The 17,510-nt window shown below is 42.4% G+C and overlaps 2 protein-coding genes across 8 annotated transcripts; one reads left to right on the top strand and one right to left on the bottom strand.

Annotated features, from left to right (window-relative positions):
• The first annotated feature begins 1,929 nt into the window (after positions 1–1,929).
• LOC142981714 (poxin-like) lies at positions 1,930–12,147 on the top strand. Of its 7 annotated transcripts, none has more exons than XM_076127802.1 (5): positions 1,930–2,078; positions 10,309–10,458; positions 10,702–10,815; positions 11,069–11,260; positions 11,640–12,145. In XM_076127802.1, the coding sequence occupies exons 2-5, from the start codon at positions 10,315–10,317 to the stop codon at positions 11,910–11,912; spliced, it is 723 nt and encodes a 240-aa protein (XP_075983917.1). In that variant the 5' UTR covers positions 1,930–2,078; positions 10,309–10,314; the 3' UTR covers positions 11,913–12,145. The 7 variants fall into 7 exon arrangements, with proteins under 7 accessions (XP_075983917.1, XP_075983912.1, XP_075983918.1 ...); XM_076127797.1 differs by lacking the exon at positions 1,930–2,078 and adding an exon at positions 4,009–4,130 and having other exon boundaries at positions 11,640–12,147; XM_076127803.1 differs by lacking the exon at positions 1,930–2,078 and adding an exon at positions 5,116–5,352.
• A 1,493-nt stretch (positions 12,148–13,640) lies between these two features.
• On the bottom strand, positions 13,641–17,214 carry Pex12 (peroxisomal biogenesis factor 12). The gene is made up of 7 exons (XM_076127872.1): positions 17,024–17,214; positions 16,156–16,264; positions 15,657–15,859; positions 15,309–15,538; positions 15,078–15,219; positions 14,636–14,721; positions 13,641–14,536 (listed from the first exon to the last, which is right to left on the bottom strand). Exons 1-7 carry the CDS (start codon positions 17,141–17,143, stop codon positions 14,425–14,427), a joined length of 1,002 nt encoding a protein of 333 aa, XP_075983987.1. The 5' UTR covers positions 17,144–17,214; the 3' UTR covers positions 13,641–14,424.
• Positions 17,215–17,510: the final 296 nt, after the last annotated feature.

The raw sequence follows: 17,510 nt of genomic DNA, 5'->3' as shown, positions 1-17,510 counted from the left end.
GCTGGGCAAGGGTCTCCTAATGAGGTAATGAGGGAGGGGTTAGGCCTTGAGCCCACCACGCTGGCCAAGTGCGGGTTGGGGACTTTGCATGCCCTCAATAAATGTATTAAACATCACGATGTTTTCCTTCACCGTCGGAGTATGTGACAATCATTTCTAATGCACACATAACTTCGAAAAATCATTGGTGTGTTGCCTTGGGTTCGAACCTGCGACCACTTGCGTGGGAGGTGTTAACTTATAGGTACCACGCGGCTATCACGGCTTAAGACACTAAAAACTAGTATTTTAGGATATTCCGGGATAAGAGAAAACGGGACACCACGCAGAATTCCGGGATAATCCCGGACATCCCGATGCCATCTGGCAACCCTTGCGACGACAACGCTCTTGTAGAATTTTTATGTAAAGGTATAATGTATGTGTTTTTCGCAAATGTAAGGATTCGACCATTCACATACATCCTCGTACACGTCGTGGTATTCGTCTCCGTCTCGTAGATTCACACTTGGCTCACGAGACACCTCACATTACACCAACCTCGTTAGCAAGCACATATTTGTAGCAGTGGCCTCTGATAATAGTTTGGGAAGGAAGGGTATTGGCAATAGAATGAAAACTTCACTTTCAACGCAAAGCTTCGGAATATTATAAACTTACTCATAGATCTTGACCTACATCGAGACCTTTTATTCTAACTTATAAATGATTTGCAGCTCAGAATAGTTTTGATTAAATTACCTATTGCTTGATACGCACATCGCAGGTAAGTAGTGACGTTTTCATTTGTTCTACGCTTAACTTCCGGGAGTTCCCCGAGCATAGATAACGTAGCTCTCATCTGTGATCTGTCACATCACAGAGTACGCGCTATTCTCACGTCTGTTATCAGTAGTATTGCCTAATCACACAGTCGATTGACGTCGTCTCTGTCTTGCACAGTGAAAATATTCATGTTGGAAAGAGAGCAAAATACAGGCGGTACTCTTGCTTATAAAACTCGTATTGTAAACTAGGGCCGTGTCGAGGGTGACACACGCCCCGCCCACTAGACAGTCGCAGCGAAAAACTTATGTCTGTCAATTATTTGTATGATGTTTATTTATCACCTGACTGATCATGCAGAAAATAATGTGTGTACCTAATAAGAAACAAACATGGTCCATTATGTATCTATGACATTCTTGTGTACCGGGAAACAGAAAGAAAAATAAGGTCGAAAAATTTACCGTTTAGGATGTAGGTAGGTATGACGATTTAGTCATGGTTACTGGTTAGAAACGCTTACCTTACGCTAGAGCTTAAAAAAAGTGGGTAGGCATGTAGTGTGTATAGTTTAAATTTAAAAAAAGGTCTAATTATTAAGAGGAAAAAAGAAGTATTAAGTACAGTCAACTTGGGTAACTTTGAATCATTTGGGTAACATTCAACGTGGGAATTTAAACTAGTTTCGATTATTTTTTCATATGACACCAACACAATTGATAAAGATGCATTTTAGGTTTGCAAACTTCTTTCAAAAAAAAAAGAAATGTTGTCAAATTTACAAGGTCTCGCATGTGGTGTGTGTCCTTCAGGAAAGCGGCCTCGAGATCGCGGCACTCCCGCCCTTCTTCCTGACCACTGACGCTCGTGGCGTGCCATGCTTCACTTGTAAGGCGATAGTAAGTCTGGTGACGAGTTGATGATATATTACGATCACCTGTGCATGGTGTTGTTAGTTACTGTACAATGTACACGTGTGAGCGTGCGTCGCAGAGTGAATCATAGGTGATGTCGGTAGATGCGTGGTCGCGTGGGTGTCGCGGGTGTCGCGGGAGGCGCTACTCGGCGGCTGTCAACACTCAACACTGAACACTCGACAGTGGCCACCCTCAGCCGCGCTGATATAAAGCACCGGCTCTACCACCTCGCCACATTCACCACTCACTCGAGGGTGCAAGTGGTGCTGAAAGCTGATCTTACAGTATATTACAGTATAGATTGACTGAATTGTTTGTGTCGTGTGTCACGCAGTCACCCAGTGTATATTCAACAGTACAGTGAAAGTATTGTTGTGTTGTGAACCTTAAGCTGAGGTAAGTAAACTTAAGTTGTTAACATTTTACATAGATCAGTATTCCTACCTTTACTCGTGTTTAATACGTTTTATTTTACTTTTTTGTAGGAACAATTACTTTTATTTAATTACTTACAATAACGCTAATGTTCATAGCAAATACATTTAATACATACATACTTTTTGGTAAGGTAAGACCTTTCAAGCATAATGTACTTATGTATAGGAAAACTTCCTTTAAATATTGTGAAAATCCTCATGTGATGTAGCTACATCATACCTATGTATATGTCAGCGGAGTGAACGACATTTTCAGCGTAGTATCAATTTAGGTAAACTTTTTGGTGCGGGGGTGCCTGCTGAAATTGTGCGGGACGACTGTCTGAAGAGATTATATTATCAATTAAAAGAAGTCTTGCTATTTTGTCATCTTAATCCATTGATTTTAGAGGTCTATCAGGTAACAGTTCTGTGCCAGCTATTATTTCAGCTGTAGTGATTTGTGCTCGGCTACAAGTAGGTAATTCCTTAATTAGGTTGTTTTACACTTTGTGTCAGTCATGTTGTAAGATAGGGTACATTCACATAGGGTACGTAAGGTCGCTCACCAACTACACATATAATAAATATCTGCGCTATCATTCAATAGCTTTACATTGATTTTCTTTTGGAAATAATCAAAATCGGTATATACTTGCTTTTCTACGTAGGAAATGTAGTAAATACTTCAGCTGTGAGGAAATTCCAACACTAATGAGTTCACATTGAACTGTTGTATTAATGTGATTGTATGCATCACGCCTGTATTTTCCCCGCGACTACGTATTTAGCTGAGCACTCTATCAGTGTTATTCGGTGCAACAACGATCATGGTGCAATACATAGCAATTCCACTCTAACTGAAGATTTATAAAACATTGAGCATTCGGGATTGAAGCTTTTTGGACCGAATGTTAAAAAACACTGTTAAATACTGATGATATCAACATGAGAGCAGGCAGCCTGGGTGTTCACGCAGCTCGTGCCAGCTCGCCCGGGGACTATAACAAAGAACCCTGTCCTCTCTACTCAAATCATATCTATCAACCAAGCGGTCATGGGTTACATTAAGTATAGTTATAGATAATCGTTTATAAATTTAATTTCAGTGCAGCGTGTGTTCTGTGTTTATCCTGAAGTATGTAACTAACTGTTTAGACGAAATGATTTGACTTGACCAAATTTTAATAATTCTTGTATAATAGGAGGACAGTACAAGTCTGCAGTGCAATTGACAATATTAGTGTGTGAACGAGCGATGTTCTGAGTGCGTCCTCTGCCTAGTACATACTGCCTCTGTGGCGCGGTCGGTAGTATATGCGACTGCGGTGCGAGAGGTCTCGGGTTCGAATCCTGGGTTCGGGCCAAGAAGTCTTTTCTGAGATTTTCTGTTAAGAATTTCCTAGAGATTGCCCGGAGTTAGGAAGTTGAGGTCGAAGACCTCCGTGCCTCAAAGAGCACGTAAAGCCGTCGGTCCTGCGCCTGACCTCTCACTGGTCGTGTCGGTTATCCGTCCCACCAAACTATGAGAGTGATGGAATAGAGAGTGTACCTGTGTATTGTGCACACACTTGGACACTATAAACAAAGTCCTGCACAGATGGCCAGTTTCAATGAAACTGACCGCCGTAGCCGTATATCGGCTAGGAGGACATTATTATTATTATTACATCTACTGCGGCGAAAATTATAACAACCTACTTTTCCGACGAAACGTCCGTGTCTCAAAGTATTCAGGGAACAACATATTATTGAATGATGTGGGAAGTCCCCCAAAAACAAAATCTTGAACAAATATGCGTTTCTCGTGTTTTTCGCCGAGATTCGCGATAAACGATCGATTTCGCTACACTCAGAATCAGTATCAGTGAGCACAGTACAGTATATATAACGTTTGAGCTCGGCGCTAGGATGTAGTGTTAGTTGAGTGACACACAAGTACACAGCACACACGATGGGTGTCCAGTTAGTGATGTACTCGGCGCTGCAGCTGCTGGCGCTGCACGTGGCGTGCTTCACTGAGGCTTCCGTGGTGAGTGTTAACTGGTACCACCAATATGTGGTGTTGTATTGTTGCATGTAACCATCATTGATGGAGGTTATATTGTGCTGAGTCTGCGCTGGCCAAGTTGGGCCATTTCACAATCAGTTGCGGGTTGGTAATGGCGCAATCCTTCAGGAACTGCTCAATGAACTGTCAGGCGCGTAAGGTGACATCGAGTAGTCATGGCTGAGCAAGCGATGATACATTTGTTCTGACACTGTACACACATAACTTTGAAGTCATTGGTGTGCCTTAAGTTTGAACTTCGATCACTTGCGTGGGATTCGAATGTCATTCTTTTGCATTCTACCAAAACCAAAAAAGGTCAGTGCGCGTATAAACGCAGACTCTCAGGTTTTTTTTAATAAACTTATATTCAAGCGCACTGATGCCTGATATGTTCAAATACGTAAGAACACGTGAGGGCATGGAGCATGGTAATGAACTCACGACGATGAAGGTGACGTAGCGAGATGACGTCACTCCTAGCTGAGTTGTAAATAACCTTGACAGGTCATCATTAGAAATGTTCAGAACTTTGTCAAACAAGCAACGCCAGCTAGTAAATGATACATTGTGACGAGTTAATGATTTAACTGCGTTTTTTATTACTTATATTTCTATTAGCTATATTGTCACTCACTGTTAGTTTAGGATTTTTTTAACGTGCGCAGAGAATGATACTAAAAATAATTAGTTAGTTTTTGTTATTTATTGATGGAATAATAAACAAAACTGCGCATAAAACTTATCCTTTACATTAGCATCACACTTGCGCGTTTGAGTGTGGAATGTATTTTTAAGTACTATCTTAAGTTTTCAATTATCTTGTTAAATGTGTTAAAATTCCTGTAGTTTTTTTATTGTTGGCAAACTAACAAACGAACCTATTTTGGGTAGTGCCGCTTACGCGCTTGTGTCATACATGTATGTATGAAGTGCGTGATTGAATGTGTATTGTCTTTGGTAGATGGTAAATGCGCACAAACTGACATGTGTGAGATAAACTGTACGCTATGATATGATCTGAGATCATAGCAGCGCGGGCGAGATCTATTCAGTGATATTTATATAAGTACAAATGTTTTCGTGTTTCAGACTTTAAACAACTTGTAGTTAAATGTGTTGATTGTGAAAGTTTGAAGTGAAATCAGTATGAATAGTGTTAATATATTCAACTTTAAGTAACATTTATATTGTGAGGTTTGTGGTAAGTTTATTGACAGTTAAACTGGACGTGACGCTTGTCAAACAAGCCTGCTCCACTGCTCCTACTTCATTATATTTGTAAGTGGAACGTCATTGTTGTTACATATTTTAAATATTTTATTTGTAAATGAAATAAAAGAACACGTCTTTCTTACTAAAATAAAATCGTGGTCGTACCTCTTTTAAAAAATGTTAAAATTAAAAAAAAGGATCAGAAAGGGGGTAGTGCGGGGATGTTTACAGTCTAGTCATTAACCATTGTTAAGACAAGTAAATAAATGTGAGTGCCGTGTAAATTAACATCAAACTGCGACGACCACTGTTCATTCTTCACACACCACAGTCACCACAAGCATCTCAGTGACAGTGCATCATGACTCATAGTGTGTCACACTCGTGACAACGCAATGTTAGCTGTTACAGACACTACTTCCGTTTACACGATTCACGTAGTATAAATAAGTAGTTCTTAATTGTTGAGTAAATAATCGTACCATTATGGAGGACATTGTGAACTACCTACCTTACATACAAACAGCTCATCTCGATGAGATTCAACGACCTTTGTATGAGTAATAGGAACACATAATATGTAGGTAGCGGTCCCAGTTTGCCGCCACGTCTCACAGGAATCCCCTGTGATTTGAGGACGTTTTTCCTGTCAACGAGTAGTGGACTAGTGGTGATAACGCAGGAGAACAATAACATTAATCACTGCACTGTAGCGACATGCGTGCCGGGAGAGTGTGTATGAGTGTGCGTCACATGCGTCACATGCGTCACACGCGTCACACGCGTCAGTGTGGTACTCGCCGGAGCCGCCAGTCCGCGGCACATGAGAGTCATGAGACATTATGAACAGTTACAACAACATTTCACAACATGAAGTAAGCCGGCAGACGCGCGCCGCTGTCGATTGAGTCGTCCGTCCAGCGAGCGAGCGACGAGACTCGAGCGCTACCACGAGCTCTCAACACAATACCTCGCCATCATCCGTCTCTACATTATAACCTTATTATTATAACGGTATTAACAAGAGTCTCACTCAGGTCAGATTAAAATTAAATTAAAATATTTTTACCAATAAAAACATACTTACGACACACACAAATGATTCCTGAAGCGACTGACTGTATCTAAATAATAAAGCTGTAAAAATCTCGGAATGCGGGAGGTGTTATGCTTTAAATACGCTATCAGATAACAAGGAATTAGAATGAGCGTGGTTATCCGTGGAGCTCATCAGCTCAGTGAGCTTAGCTAAATCCTCTGAGATTACAACAAACAGTTATGTGAGTTATCTACCAAGTAAGTACGCGTGTTGTTCACCTTTCTTAATAAAACCTGAAACAGTGTAAGATTCTGAAGGTTTATTCTTTAGTAATATTATTATATAAAGTATTTGTTTTCTGTGTATTTGTTCCGTTAACAGCTCATGGTAGTCGGTTAAACTGGTGACGTTAGCGTCCTAATGTTATAAGGTATCATAAACATTACTAGGCTGAGCCTAGGTGCTTAGGTATTGTTGTAACGCGAGCGACTCCGCGGGGAACACCACATTGTCGTAATTTCAGGAAACGGAAATGTGCCGATGGCGAGTATCTGTCGATCATCAGAATGTGTCAAGAGTGCGTGCGGCACCAAGTTTAGTTGCTGTATTGATACTACAAACTGAACAAAATGATGCAACTACGTAATATTACAATACATTTGTTTCCTAAGTGTGTCAACTGCTGTCTCGCGTCTGGAATTCAATGAGATGGCTCTCTAAGCTGTCACACCGAAACCGATAGATTGATGCTCAGTTGTTTAGGACGATTGCTGATAACGTACGCAAAATAAAACACAGTACTTACATTTCAAGATACTTTAACATAAAAGCTACATAGGTTTATTCTTCAGAATGTTTTCCTAATGTATTCTTTAAGTATCAATTTTGAGGTTGAACCATATCATTATGATACTTATGGAAAAATATACATTTGCGTTCGCTGCGCCGTCTTAATGATTGATATCTGGATATTTCCCAACTGTGTTTTATTTGCGAAGAGGGGATGAATGACTCATATTTTATTATTAAGGTAGATAATGTTTTATTACGCGTCGCGTCGCGTCAGTGTGACAGAGTGCCGATCAGCTCACACTGCTCACACCGACACACCGGCTCAGTCACCGTATCAATAGTAGGTACCTACGTACTACGTATGTACGACGTTCACCTGTTATCAGTGTTAAGATACTGTTATCGTGCAGTGGTCCACTGTGACACACTCCGACACTCGCCGGCACTCTCGCCGATTGTCTCGCGCTGTGTGTCAGTCTTCGTTCAACCACAACCACTTACTTATCACAACACTAGGTATGTTGACGAGACGTTTATTATTTTATCAGAACAACTTGATTCACGGATTTTGATTTGATTTCATTACTCAATTACCCTTATTTAATATTAGAATAAATTTCGAACTAAACTTGTGTAATCCAAATATATAATGAATACGGCTAAATGTAAATAATGAATGAGTGTGACATGTACGATGTTATCAGCTGTTCTCATGTTTTCCTTTCTCTGCTCTTTACATATTCTACATAACAAACCATAAGTAATGAATAAGTAGTAGAGACTCGGCTGAGATAATTAAGTACTTATTTTTTATATTTTTAAACTGTTTCCAATAATATATTGTTTATCATTTCTGATAAAAGTGTAATTGGCAGTGGTTTGGTTTTGTTATCAATATTATTAATAAAATATAGTCATTATTGTTGTCGCGCGGCCATTGTGAGACTGGAGTAAAGCGGTAGTTAAGGTTTAGTTTCGGTTTAACTAAACCATGGTTAAGTCGTAGCGCGGTTCCGCGAAGTGGCTAAAAGTGGACGCTTCCATTCTATGACAATAACTACTGTGCACACTGATTGCTGAATTATAATTGACAAGTTTGAATGCAGGTGCCTAGTGCAGGTACCTAGTTTGTGTCAGTGGTGATTTGGTGATTATATTCTATTGTGTATCGCGAATTCGCGTCTCTTTTCGTCCTGTCGGGCGTCAGGGTACAATAGCATTTAGGTACAAGTAGTAAGTAAATGAGAACAATAATTAATTAAATGTGATTACATATTTATGTTAGTATTAATGAATGGTAATAATAGTGGCGTTATATGAAGTATGTGGGAATGTTCCACGAGTATTAAGGTAATCTCGTAATTTATTGATATAGGTATTATGTTCACGGCTCGTGGCGGGTTGATTTTGTCAAACATGCTTGTGATTGTAAGATCGGCCATAAATATTGAAACAAAGGAACTGTAGGATACTTCCATTGTTTTTATTTTTATTAGTTTCTGCGTGACTCACACGACTGACTGACTATTAGAACACGATGAACCATGATTCATGTTTAGATTTGAGTTGACTACATACTTGGATATTGCTCGAGGGCGCTGCGGCCATGCAACTGTTTCATCAAGTAATGTGTTGAGGCTGGAAGTGCATGACTCCACTACACTGTCGCAAGCTTTATGGACTCTACTATCAAATATGTCACGTACGTCGCTCGTCGCTCGCCGTACGAGTACCTACATTGTGGGTGATAGCTACTGTTGCCACCTGCCCTGACTGAAGGACGTGATTGTTGTTATTTGTACGGAATATTCGAGTCCGGTATCAAACTAATATGTTCCTGAGTGAATAACAATCAGATTTGCTCGATCCATTACTCGTTATCAGCGGGGAGTGGCAGTCATCTGATTGTCACAAACAAACAAACGACCGATAATTAATTACTTTCCATTCAATTATAATATTCTACGTCTGTACCTATTATTTGTATTATAACGCGCATGGAAAATTTTGTTTCACGGAACCTACCTAAAGTAATATTTGACTTATTAATGTATCATTCCCCTCACGACTGTGTCGTTCTCTCACTACACTCTTAAACTACTTACATTGTACCTCCACCACTGAGCACTGATACAAGTGGATTGTCTTTAAACAGTTTCAGTAGCTGGTTGTCAGCGCAGTCGGATGGTTTCCTTGTAAGACATGTCCCTATCATCTCAAACGATAGTATAAGTTAAAGTATCACGATAGTTATTCGTGTGTAGTTACCGGAGCGTGACGCGGGACCTTGATGCCTTAGTCCAGGCGTTTTTGTAACTCACGTCTTACACCTCACTGCTCTCGGATACATTCTGTTTTGTTCCACGTCTGAATCGGTGCAGGCGTAAATATTTGTAGTGAATCTCTATAGAAACATGTCAAAACAATGTTGATATATAATGTATATTATTTGTGTAAGACAGAGGTGCTCAATGTTAGCCGCGTTGATTCATTCATGAATAGTTTACGATCGCTAGCGACTGTGAGACTGTGGCGCGTGGCGGGTGTTGTACTCATATTAACGTAATACATTTAGTGCCGCATTATACATATATCTTTATTGTGAGCCATTCCGTCGTGTGACGTAGGCGATAGCAGATCTTACTTCATTATTAAACGTTATCGTCACATTTGTGAGTTTTTGTTAACAGTAGGTCGATATTTACTTGCCTCCAGAAAATTTGTTTATTTTGTGCTGTAAAAGATACGAAAGATCTGTAGTTTATTAGAAAAATAAGTAACATCTCGAAAATAGTTAAAACAACAAGTTGTATCTGAAAGTAGAGGCGTCCATAGCCAGCTGCGTTCACCGGTTAGTAAACAATCTGTGGGTTAAGCAACCCTTGGCGCGGTCATTCCATAGATGGGTGACCGCATAGTGGTATTTGAGCTGGGCGTCTCCGTGCTTTGGAGGGCACGTAAAAAGACGGTCCCAGCTGTAGTCAAGGTACTTAGATAACAGTCGTTAAGCCACGTCAAAGGCCTCTCGGGCGGCTTGAACAACTTTGACACAAGGTTGACGACTAATTATACGACAATCAAACAAACAATGTGAAAGTAAGTTGTTGTTGTCAGTTAAAGATGTCGAAGCGCACGGTGCTGAACGAGAGCTACAAGGGGCTGGTGGAGCGCATGTCCATCCCGGCGGAGCTGCACGAGCGCGCCGGCCGGACCTACGCCAGCTTCGGCTCCGTCGTGCCCATCCACTGCTGCACGCCCGAACAGGTACACCACTCTACGTGCACACGCGACACTAGGAGCTAACAGCTTTACTTGTTACATACTTAATTATCACTGCACCTAAAGGTCGCGGATTCGATTCCCACACGGATTAATAGTTAATGCTATAAATAGAAACAAGGAGATGTTTTGTAACATTCATGTAAGAAACTCAGAGAGAGCGTTAGCATCAGCCGGTTTGTAACGGAGTTGATTGAGTGGTGTGTAATGTGTTGTTGTGTGTTGCAGGTGAAGGAGATGTCGAACACGACGCACCACTACTGCGACATATTCTCGGAGCAGGTGCTGGCGCCGCTCGGCGAGCTCGCCTACGTGCGCCTCGACGAGAACACCGCCGAGAAGGTATGCAGCCTCACCACTACGACTACACCACTACACCACTTGTACACAGTCACTGACATACCTCCACGCAGACGGGAGAGATGATCGTCTTGTCATTACGAATGATGCTTTGCAACTGTCGAGAGTCAGTCACCCGTCTCGGTATCTCTCTTTAGGACGTTTTCAGCGACCTCTACGGGACTGTGGCGTTCTGAAAGCGCTCGCAGCAGAGTGTCAAAGTAAACACTAGACGTTGTTATTTGTTGCGTGGCAGGTGTTCATAAACCGCACGAAGCGCATCCTGCTGGTGTCGAGCGACGGCGTGCTGGCGCAGTGGCGCAGCGCGCCCACCTTCGAGTCCGCCAACCTGTACGTGGCGGGCGCACCCATCGTCAACAAGGAGGGCGAGCTCGTGTCCGTCGTCACCGCCAAGCGAGGGAACCACTACGCGGTCTCTAATGTCGTGGTCAGTGTCACCTCACTCACCTTATTATAACACTGATTCATTTTTGGTCCTACAATCACTCAGAGAGAACTCCAACTCAGTAGATTTGCCGACTTCAAAAAGTAGAGTTCCCATTTCTAAATTATTCACCAGTAGGTATGCGTATTACGTATCTCAGTTGACGATTAACGTACGTCAAATCGTCGGTCACTGTTCAGTAAATCGCCGCTTCGACGAACGTGTTTGTGACTCGTCTGACATCACGTAACGTTCTGTGTAAGTACTATGATTCAAGGGAGAAAACAATGTAGCATAGTGGCTTTCGAATAGCCGTCAACGGAGATACGCGATAGCCGGCTGGTGTTCTTAATGTTAATATCGTTGGTGGGCGTGGTGGCAGGGCGACGGCGGGTACTTCGACACGCCGGAGCCGTGGCGCGTGCTGGACACGGCGGAGGGCAGCAACATCTACGGCGAGCGCACGTTCGCGAGCCGTGAGCTGCTGCGCCAGTACGTGGCGTCGCTGCCGCGCGCCGAGGTGTCGGCCGCGGCGCCGCCCGCGCCCGTGTGCCACCGCGGCCAGTCGCCGCGCATCGCGCTGGTGGCACACAACGGCCGCCAGATCTCGCACCAGTACATACACGGCGTCGCCACCGACGTCGAGTACCTGTAGCCGGCGCTCACTGCGCGCACTGCGTCACATGCGACCGTGCGAGGAGTCGCTCTCATCCGTGGCGAGCGACCGCTTGTTCGTTGCTGCGACTGTGCCTATATACATTAAGTCGATGTTTAGTTTCAACACACTGTGGTAATATCGTCCCGCCGCGTGTAGTGTTGTGACGATATTACCACGAGTTATTAGTTGTACGATTGTATTTAAATTATAGTTTGTATATTTTTACTTTATTAAACTGTTGTAAATATAAATCTTCTTTTATTTACACGCAATGTGGAGCAATCAACGCCACCTACCTAGTGCTGGCGAGTTATTGTAGTGTAAGTGTATGTTATGTTACATGCTCATTCGTCAAATAATATCGACGCCCGGGATAGTCTGGAGATGCACCCTTCAGTTCACCGACACTTTAACATGTTAGGTAGTAATAGTATTTTAAACACTTCCTGCTTACCATAATACAAGCGTTCTACTATGTATTATGCGTATCTTATCAGGGAACAGCAATGGTAATTGTTTCACAATGGCTCCAAGTAAATTATCACACCGACTAGGTTCAGTGTTATCTATTTAAAAAGGAACAATTCTTGTAACTCATACATATGTAGGTGTTACATTGTAACACAACCGGTACTTACACTGTAGTGAGTGTAGTGAGAGACGCGAACATGTCTCTGCGTATTTTACTCTTCACTGTGCTTTGTATCATCAAAGTGAATTGCCAGCCAGTATTTCAATCGATAAACTACGAACAAACCAGACATATCGAAGCGTTCAAGGATATTTTGATACAAAACTTAATCCTGACCACAGACAACCTCAAGTCTATCCTACATTTAGAGAGAGAGTTCACTCGCATTCATATCGAGGGTGCAGATACAACAGAAATAAAAGAAAATGAGAAAGTTGTCAATAATCTAGACATACTGGATCTACTAGCGAAGAGATCTGCACAAGATAATAAAGTACCAACAGGAATTGAACTGAGAAAGCTTCCACCGTTACATTCAAACGATATGGAGAGTAATAAGATGAGAGGTGACAAGCGATCAGGCAGGCAGGCGGAGCCGGAGGGCGGTGACAGTCGCGACGGTATCACGGACGTGATCAGCGGCGACGACACGCAGGTGGTGGTGGGCACGTTCCAGGGAGTCATGAGATCCACTCGGCTGGCCGGCCTCATGCCGACACAATAATGTAGAGCTACGATATCGTAGAGGTATATTATATTGTGTGTTTCTTTTCTGATAGTCTGCCGGTGACTACACTACCTTAAGTGCTATTATAGTCAAAATTAGGTTTTTATGTTTTAATTTGTATAAATTGAAATAATCAGTAAACAGTTAATTGTGTATTATGAGTTTCTGGTAAGCCAAAACAATAAATCACAACTTGGAATCGTTTTTCTATTTGCCAGAGTATGGCGTTAACATTGTACAATGTACTGGGTACTGGAGTACTAAAATTAATATTAACCATTAGTTACACAAACTGTATTATTTATGCTAAATCTATAAACATACAAGCAATAGGTCACGCATCACGAAATTTTAAATTTCGCGGGATATTTTTAGGACGTAGATTGCTCGGACGTGGAGTTTGTGAAAATCGACAACATCGCGATTTCACCAATAGGAGTGGAGCAATCAGATAAGTTGTAAACGTACTCGAGGCCGACCGCTGGTTAACTATTAACTATAACGCTGCAGAAGGTGAAGCGAAAAACTAAGAGAATGACACATTTATAAATGAAACTAAAATAATAATTTATTAAACAATAACGAGCTATAAATAATAATATGTACAAGTATAATAACACTACCGGAGCCCTTACACAGTAAGGTACATGTGTACGTAACGCACTGGTAAACAGTTCAACACTAACCACCAACAAACTTCAAATTAACCTAACTACTAATGTTCATCTACCAGACAAACGGAAATATATTTTCACGAGTTTTTTTAACGCTATAATAAGTGATATCACTTATAAGTATATTTGTAACTGTCATAGTATTAAGAATTATATAAAATTACAATACATGTAACTATGACGACAGCATGGCTGCGCATCCACCTGTCGTCTGATCGAGTTCTTAAACAACAGTGATGCTATTAAGAAATGTCCCTTAACCGTTTTCACCGCAACCATAAACAAAGTAAAGAGAGCTATAGACAATAATATAATCAGGCTCTATGGCCTACTTACGTACTACACTTACGGTTCAGTCTGTTAGCCTACATATTTTTATACTGATGTTGCCCTGACATCACTCGCATGGAATGTGGCTTACGTTTTATTAATTTTCTTCTGATTTTGCTGATATTGTTATTATATCGCCGAAAGCGCATTCTTATAAGTAAGTGTAAAGCACACAAAGCATTGGGACTGTTCGTAGTGAGCGTAAAATAAGTTTCGTCGAGCACTATCTATGTGGATCAGGTACATACAATGATACAACTACTGTGGTAAGGTGGTGTCAGGGGTCACGCGTTCTGCCGTCAGCGCTCAGTCGACGTAGAGGCGGACGAGCTCGGCCTCGGCGGCGGGGCAGCGCGTGACGGGACACGCCGAGTGCGCGCGCACGTGCCGCGAGATGCACACGTAGCAGAATATGTACCTGCACAGTGCAAGCACGTCAGCGTCCGTCAGGTTACACGTTATGTCTGTGTATATGTTACATATGTCTGACAAGAGAGTGTGGCTACTGGCTACTCACCCGGACACCGGCAGCACAGTGGGTATCTTCCAGGACTGCAGACACAGCGGACACTTGTTCTTCCATCGCACCGCCCGCTCGTCACGCTGACAATGTCACATACATGTTATTATTATCTAATGCCACTCGTGCACTAATCGTCGTATTCTGAAGCACAAAGTCCATACAAATTCAATTCACGTTAGGGGACCGAGACTAGGTCTTCGTAACACTACCGTGATAACATTGACGTACGAAAGAAGCTCGCAAGAATGAGTAAGGTGTAATTTTGTTGAAAAGAGTGGAATAACAAAGTGTAACAAAATGTATATAAATATCATAAGTTTGTGAGATTATAAAATTTTAATTATGAAGAATAATTCTATCAAAAGCTACGCCCGAACCACCGATAATCGCATTACCGGTAGTTCAATCAATACTAGCTAAACGAGCGGCGGCATACCTGCGGCGGTTCAGGCGGCGGCAGCGCACTAGACTGCACGTTCCTGGTGTCCCACCAGCGCAGGAACTGCACGCCGAACGCGCCGTACTCCACGCCGCGCAGCGCCAGGCCGCCCAGCATCGGGAACGTGATCACCGCACTCCTGCCGGCCGGGCGAGAGAGAACGATTACGTCCGAAGGATAACACGACACAGAGCGGAGAGAGACACGCCACTAGAACGTAGAACTGACCCGATCTGTCCGGAGACGAGCGCGCGCAGCAGGTCGGGCCACGTGTGCTCGTCGGGCGGGCGCGGCGGCGCGTCCCGCAGCGCCAGCCCCAGCAGCGCCAGTGAGGGCGAGTGCCCCACAGCGGCGCCCGCCACGTAGCGCGCCAGCTGCACGAGGCGGGCGCACGCGGCCACCGTGTGCACTATGGAGTACGTGCGGATGGCCGCGCGCCGGAGAGCGTCCGATCGACTCTGGGGGTTTAAGTGTTCGTCTTATGACTCGTATCAAGTAGTCGGAAGAGTATCGAGGATAATGATTACAGTTCGGCACGACCACTGAAAAATCCTAATCGTTCGAAAGAGAGCTCACCTTCCCGAGGCGGCCGTCCTCGTCGTCGTCCCTCCAGCGCTCCACGAGCCGCTCGGCCTTGTCCCGCGCGTAGGGCAGGAGCACGAGCGCGGCGAGCGAGGCGCGCTCGAGGTGCACGGGGAGGTGCTGGCCCGTGTTGAACTCGCTCGTGAAGTGTGTCGGCACGCGCAGGAGCCCGTAGAAACTTTCCGAAAATGATGCCGCTACAAAATACAAAATTAGATCAGTTATTTGCAAGGAAAACTGATTATAGTTACCTCAAATAAATAACACATGGCAAAAATTATTGCAATTAATCGATCACTGAACCATCCATTGACCATTTACCCTAAAAGTAAAAGGAATTGCCTGTCAATCTATTATACTTTAACTAAAACAAAATCAAAATGTGCTTTTGAAGGGTCCAAAATATTTAAAATTAAACTTGAATTGTGCCAGTGAGTTCTTGTGAAGTACTTATCTATATTTTTAGAATTAAATAATAGAGAGCAGTACTGACCATAATGCTTGAGGTAGTAGTACTGCAGGAAGCAGTCAAACACCAGGAACAGCTCGTCAAACCACCGCACGCACCAGCTGCACTTGTTAGGATATGTTGCTGCAAGGTACTGCAAATCAATATAATTGTGTTTTAATGTATGTTGCATAACATGTACATACCCCACATTTTTCATTAGGAAAAAATACTGGAAAGCCCTTAGATCAGTACAGCCTGATAGAATTATGTTTCTATGCAGTAAAAAGCCCACTTGTTGAAAATGTCACTTATTTGGTGATTCTAGTGTTGTAATTTAACAGATTGTAACTGCATGTGTCTAAGTGCTACTACTGATTATGATGCTCTGCCATGTGTGAGGGAATTGTACAACCACACAGTAAGTGTTCCATAAATAGGTTCACAGAAACAGGGTACAGTAGTGTAACAGTAATGTAAAGAACTAAATATACATAACACACTATTAACTGTATCGCGTATCTGTATCAAGCCCTCCCAAATATGTAAATACTTGAGTAACAGTTATCTGTGGACGGCTTATAGATAATAGATTATTATACAATAAATGTGATGCTAATCAATATATTATGCTTGATCTTTTTATAGCTTTTAAGATATTAAAATTTTAATATGACATTACAACGACACGCTATATTTTTGAGACCTTAAAAAAGTTTGTTTTCCTACTTTCTATTAAGTAATCTCGTTCTGTTTGGTCTTCACATGTGGTTTTTATAAATCAGATTAAACTCGTTTAAAATCTTGTGCTTCTTCCATATATTTAAGCAGATACATAATCCTTTCACGAAGAGTGCATAAAAGCTCATAAAAACTAATGTTTGCAATAATATAGTAATCGAATGAGTGTTACCTCGACAACTTTTTGTAGAGCAGGTTTAACCGTGGCTCCGAGTGCTTCCTGAGCGGTCACTTGGAATATGGACGGAGTACCTTGTAACGTCCTCGTCAAATGTGCAGCGTACACTGCCATTATCACTTTATTTCAATAAAACTCCTCGTTCACAAAGTCCAACACCAGTTTGTTTATCATCTGATCCGACAAGTAACAAACTGACGTAAGGTGTCAAACTCAACACTCACATGTCAACTGCGTTTAGTTTTTGCTACTGTTTATGCTGATCAGTTTTAGGAGTAAAATATTGCAAATCGTTTTGGTATCCCTTAGGGTCAGCGCAGATAGAAAGGAGCGCGGCGGAGAGGATTTTATTAACGCACTTGAAAATCAACTTTAAAATTATTAAAATAAAGTATAAATGCATGAACCTGACAAAAAATGCTCGCGCGTCCTAGAAGGTACGCGGGAATCCCCGCGCGGCATCGAGTCGCCGCCGGCATCT

This window comes from Anticarsia gemmatalis, chromosome 20, assembly GCF_050436995.1.
Source record: "Anticarsia gemmatalis isolate Benzon Research Colony breed Stoneville strain chromosome 20, ilAntGemm2 primary, whole genome shotgun sequence".
Lineage (NCBI taxonomy): Eukaryota > Metazoa > Arthropoda > Insecta > Lepidoptera > Erebidae > Anticarsia > Anticarsia gemmatalis.
Note: the sequence above shows the minus strand (reverse complement) of the source record. Positions and strands in the feature narration are given on the sequence as shown.

Bases quoted from the DNA above. Each gene is read 5' to 3' on its own strand.
- LOC142981714 (XM_076127797.1), top strand. From the start codon at position 4,053: ATGGGTGTCCAGTTAGTGATGTACTCGGCGCTGCAGCTGCTGGCGCTG. The intron at 10,816-11,068 runs GTATGCAGCCTC...GTTGCGTGGCAG, and splicing joins ACGAGAACACCGCCGAGAAG to GTGTTCATAAACCGCACGAA. The intron at 11,261-11,639 runs GTCAGTGTCACC...GCGTGGTGGCAG, and splicing joins ACGCGGTCTCTAATGTCGTG to GGCGACGGCGGGTACTTCGA.
- Pex12 (XM_076127872.1), bottom strand. From the start codon at position 17,143: ATGGCAGTGTACGCTGCACATTTGACGAGGACGTTACAAGGTACTCCG. The intron at 15,860-16,155 runs GTCAGTACTGCT...TGTATTTTGTAG, and splicing joins CTACTACCTCAAGCATTATG to CGGCATCATTTTCGGAAAGT. The intron at 14,722-15,077 runs GTATGCCGCCGC...TGACATTGTCAG, and splicing joins CGCCGCCTGAACCGCCGCAG to CGTGACGAGCGGGCGGTGCG.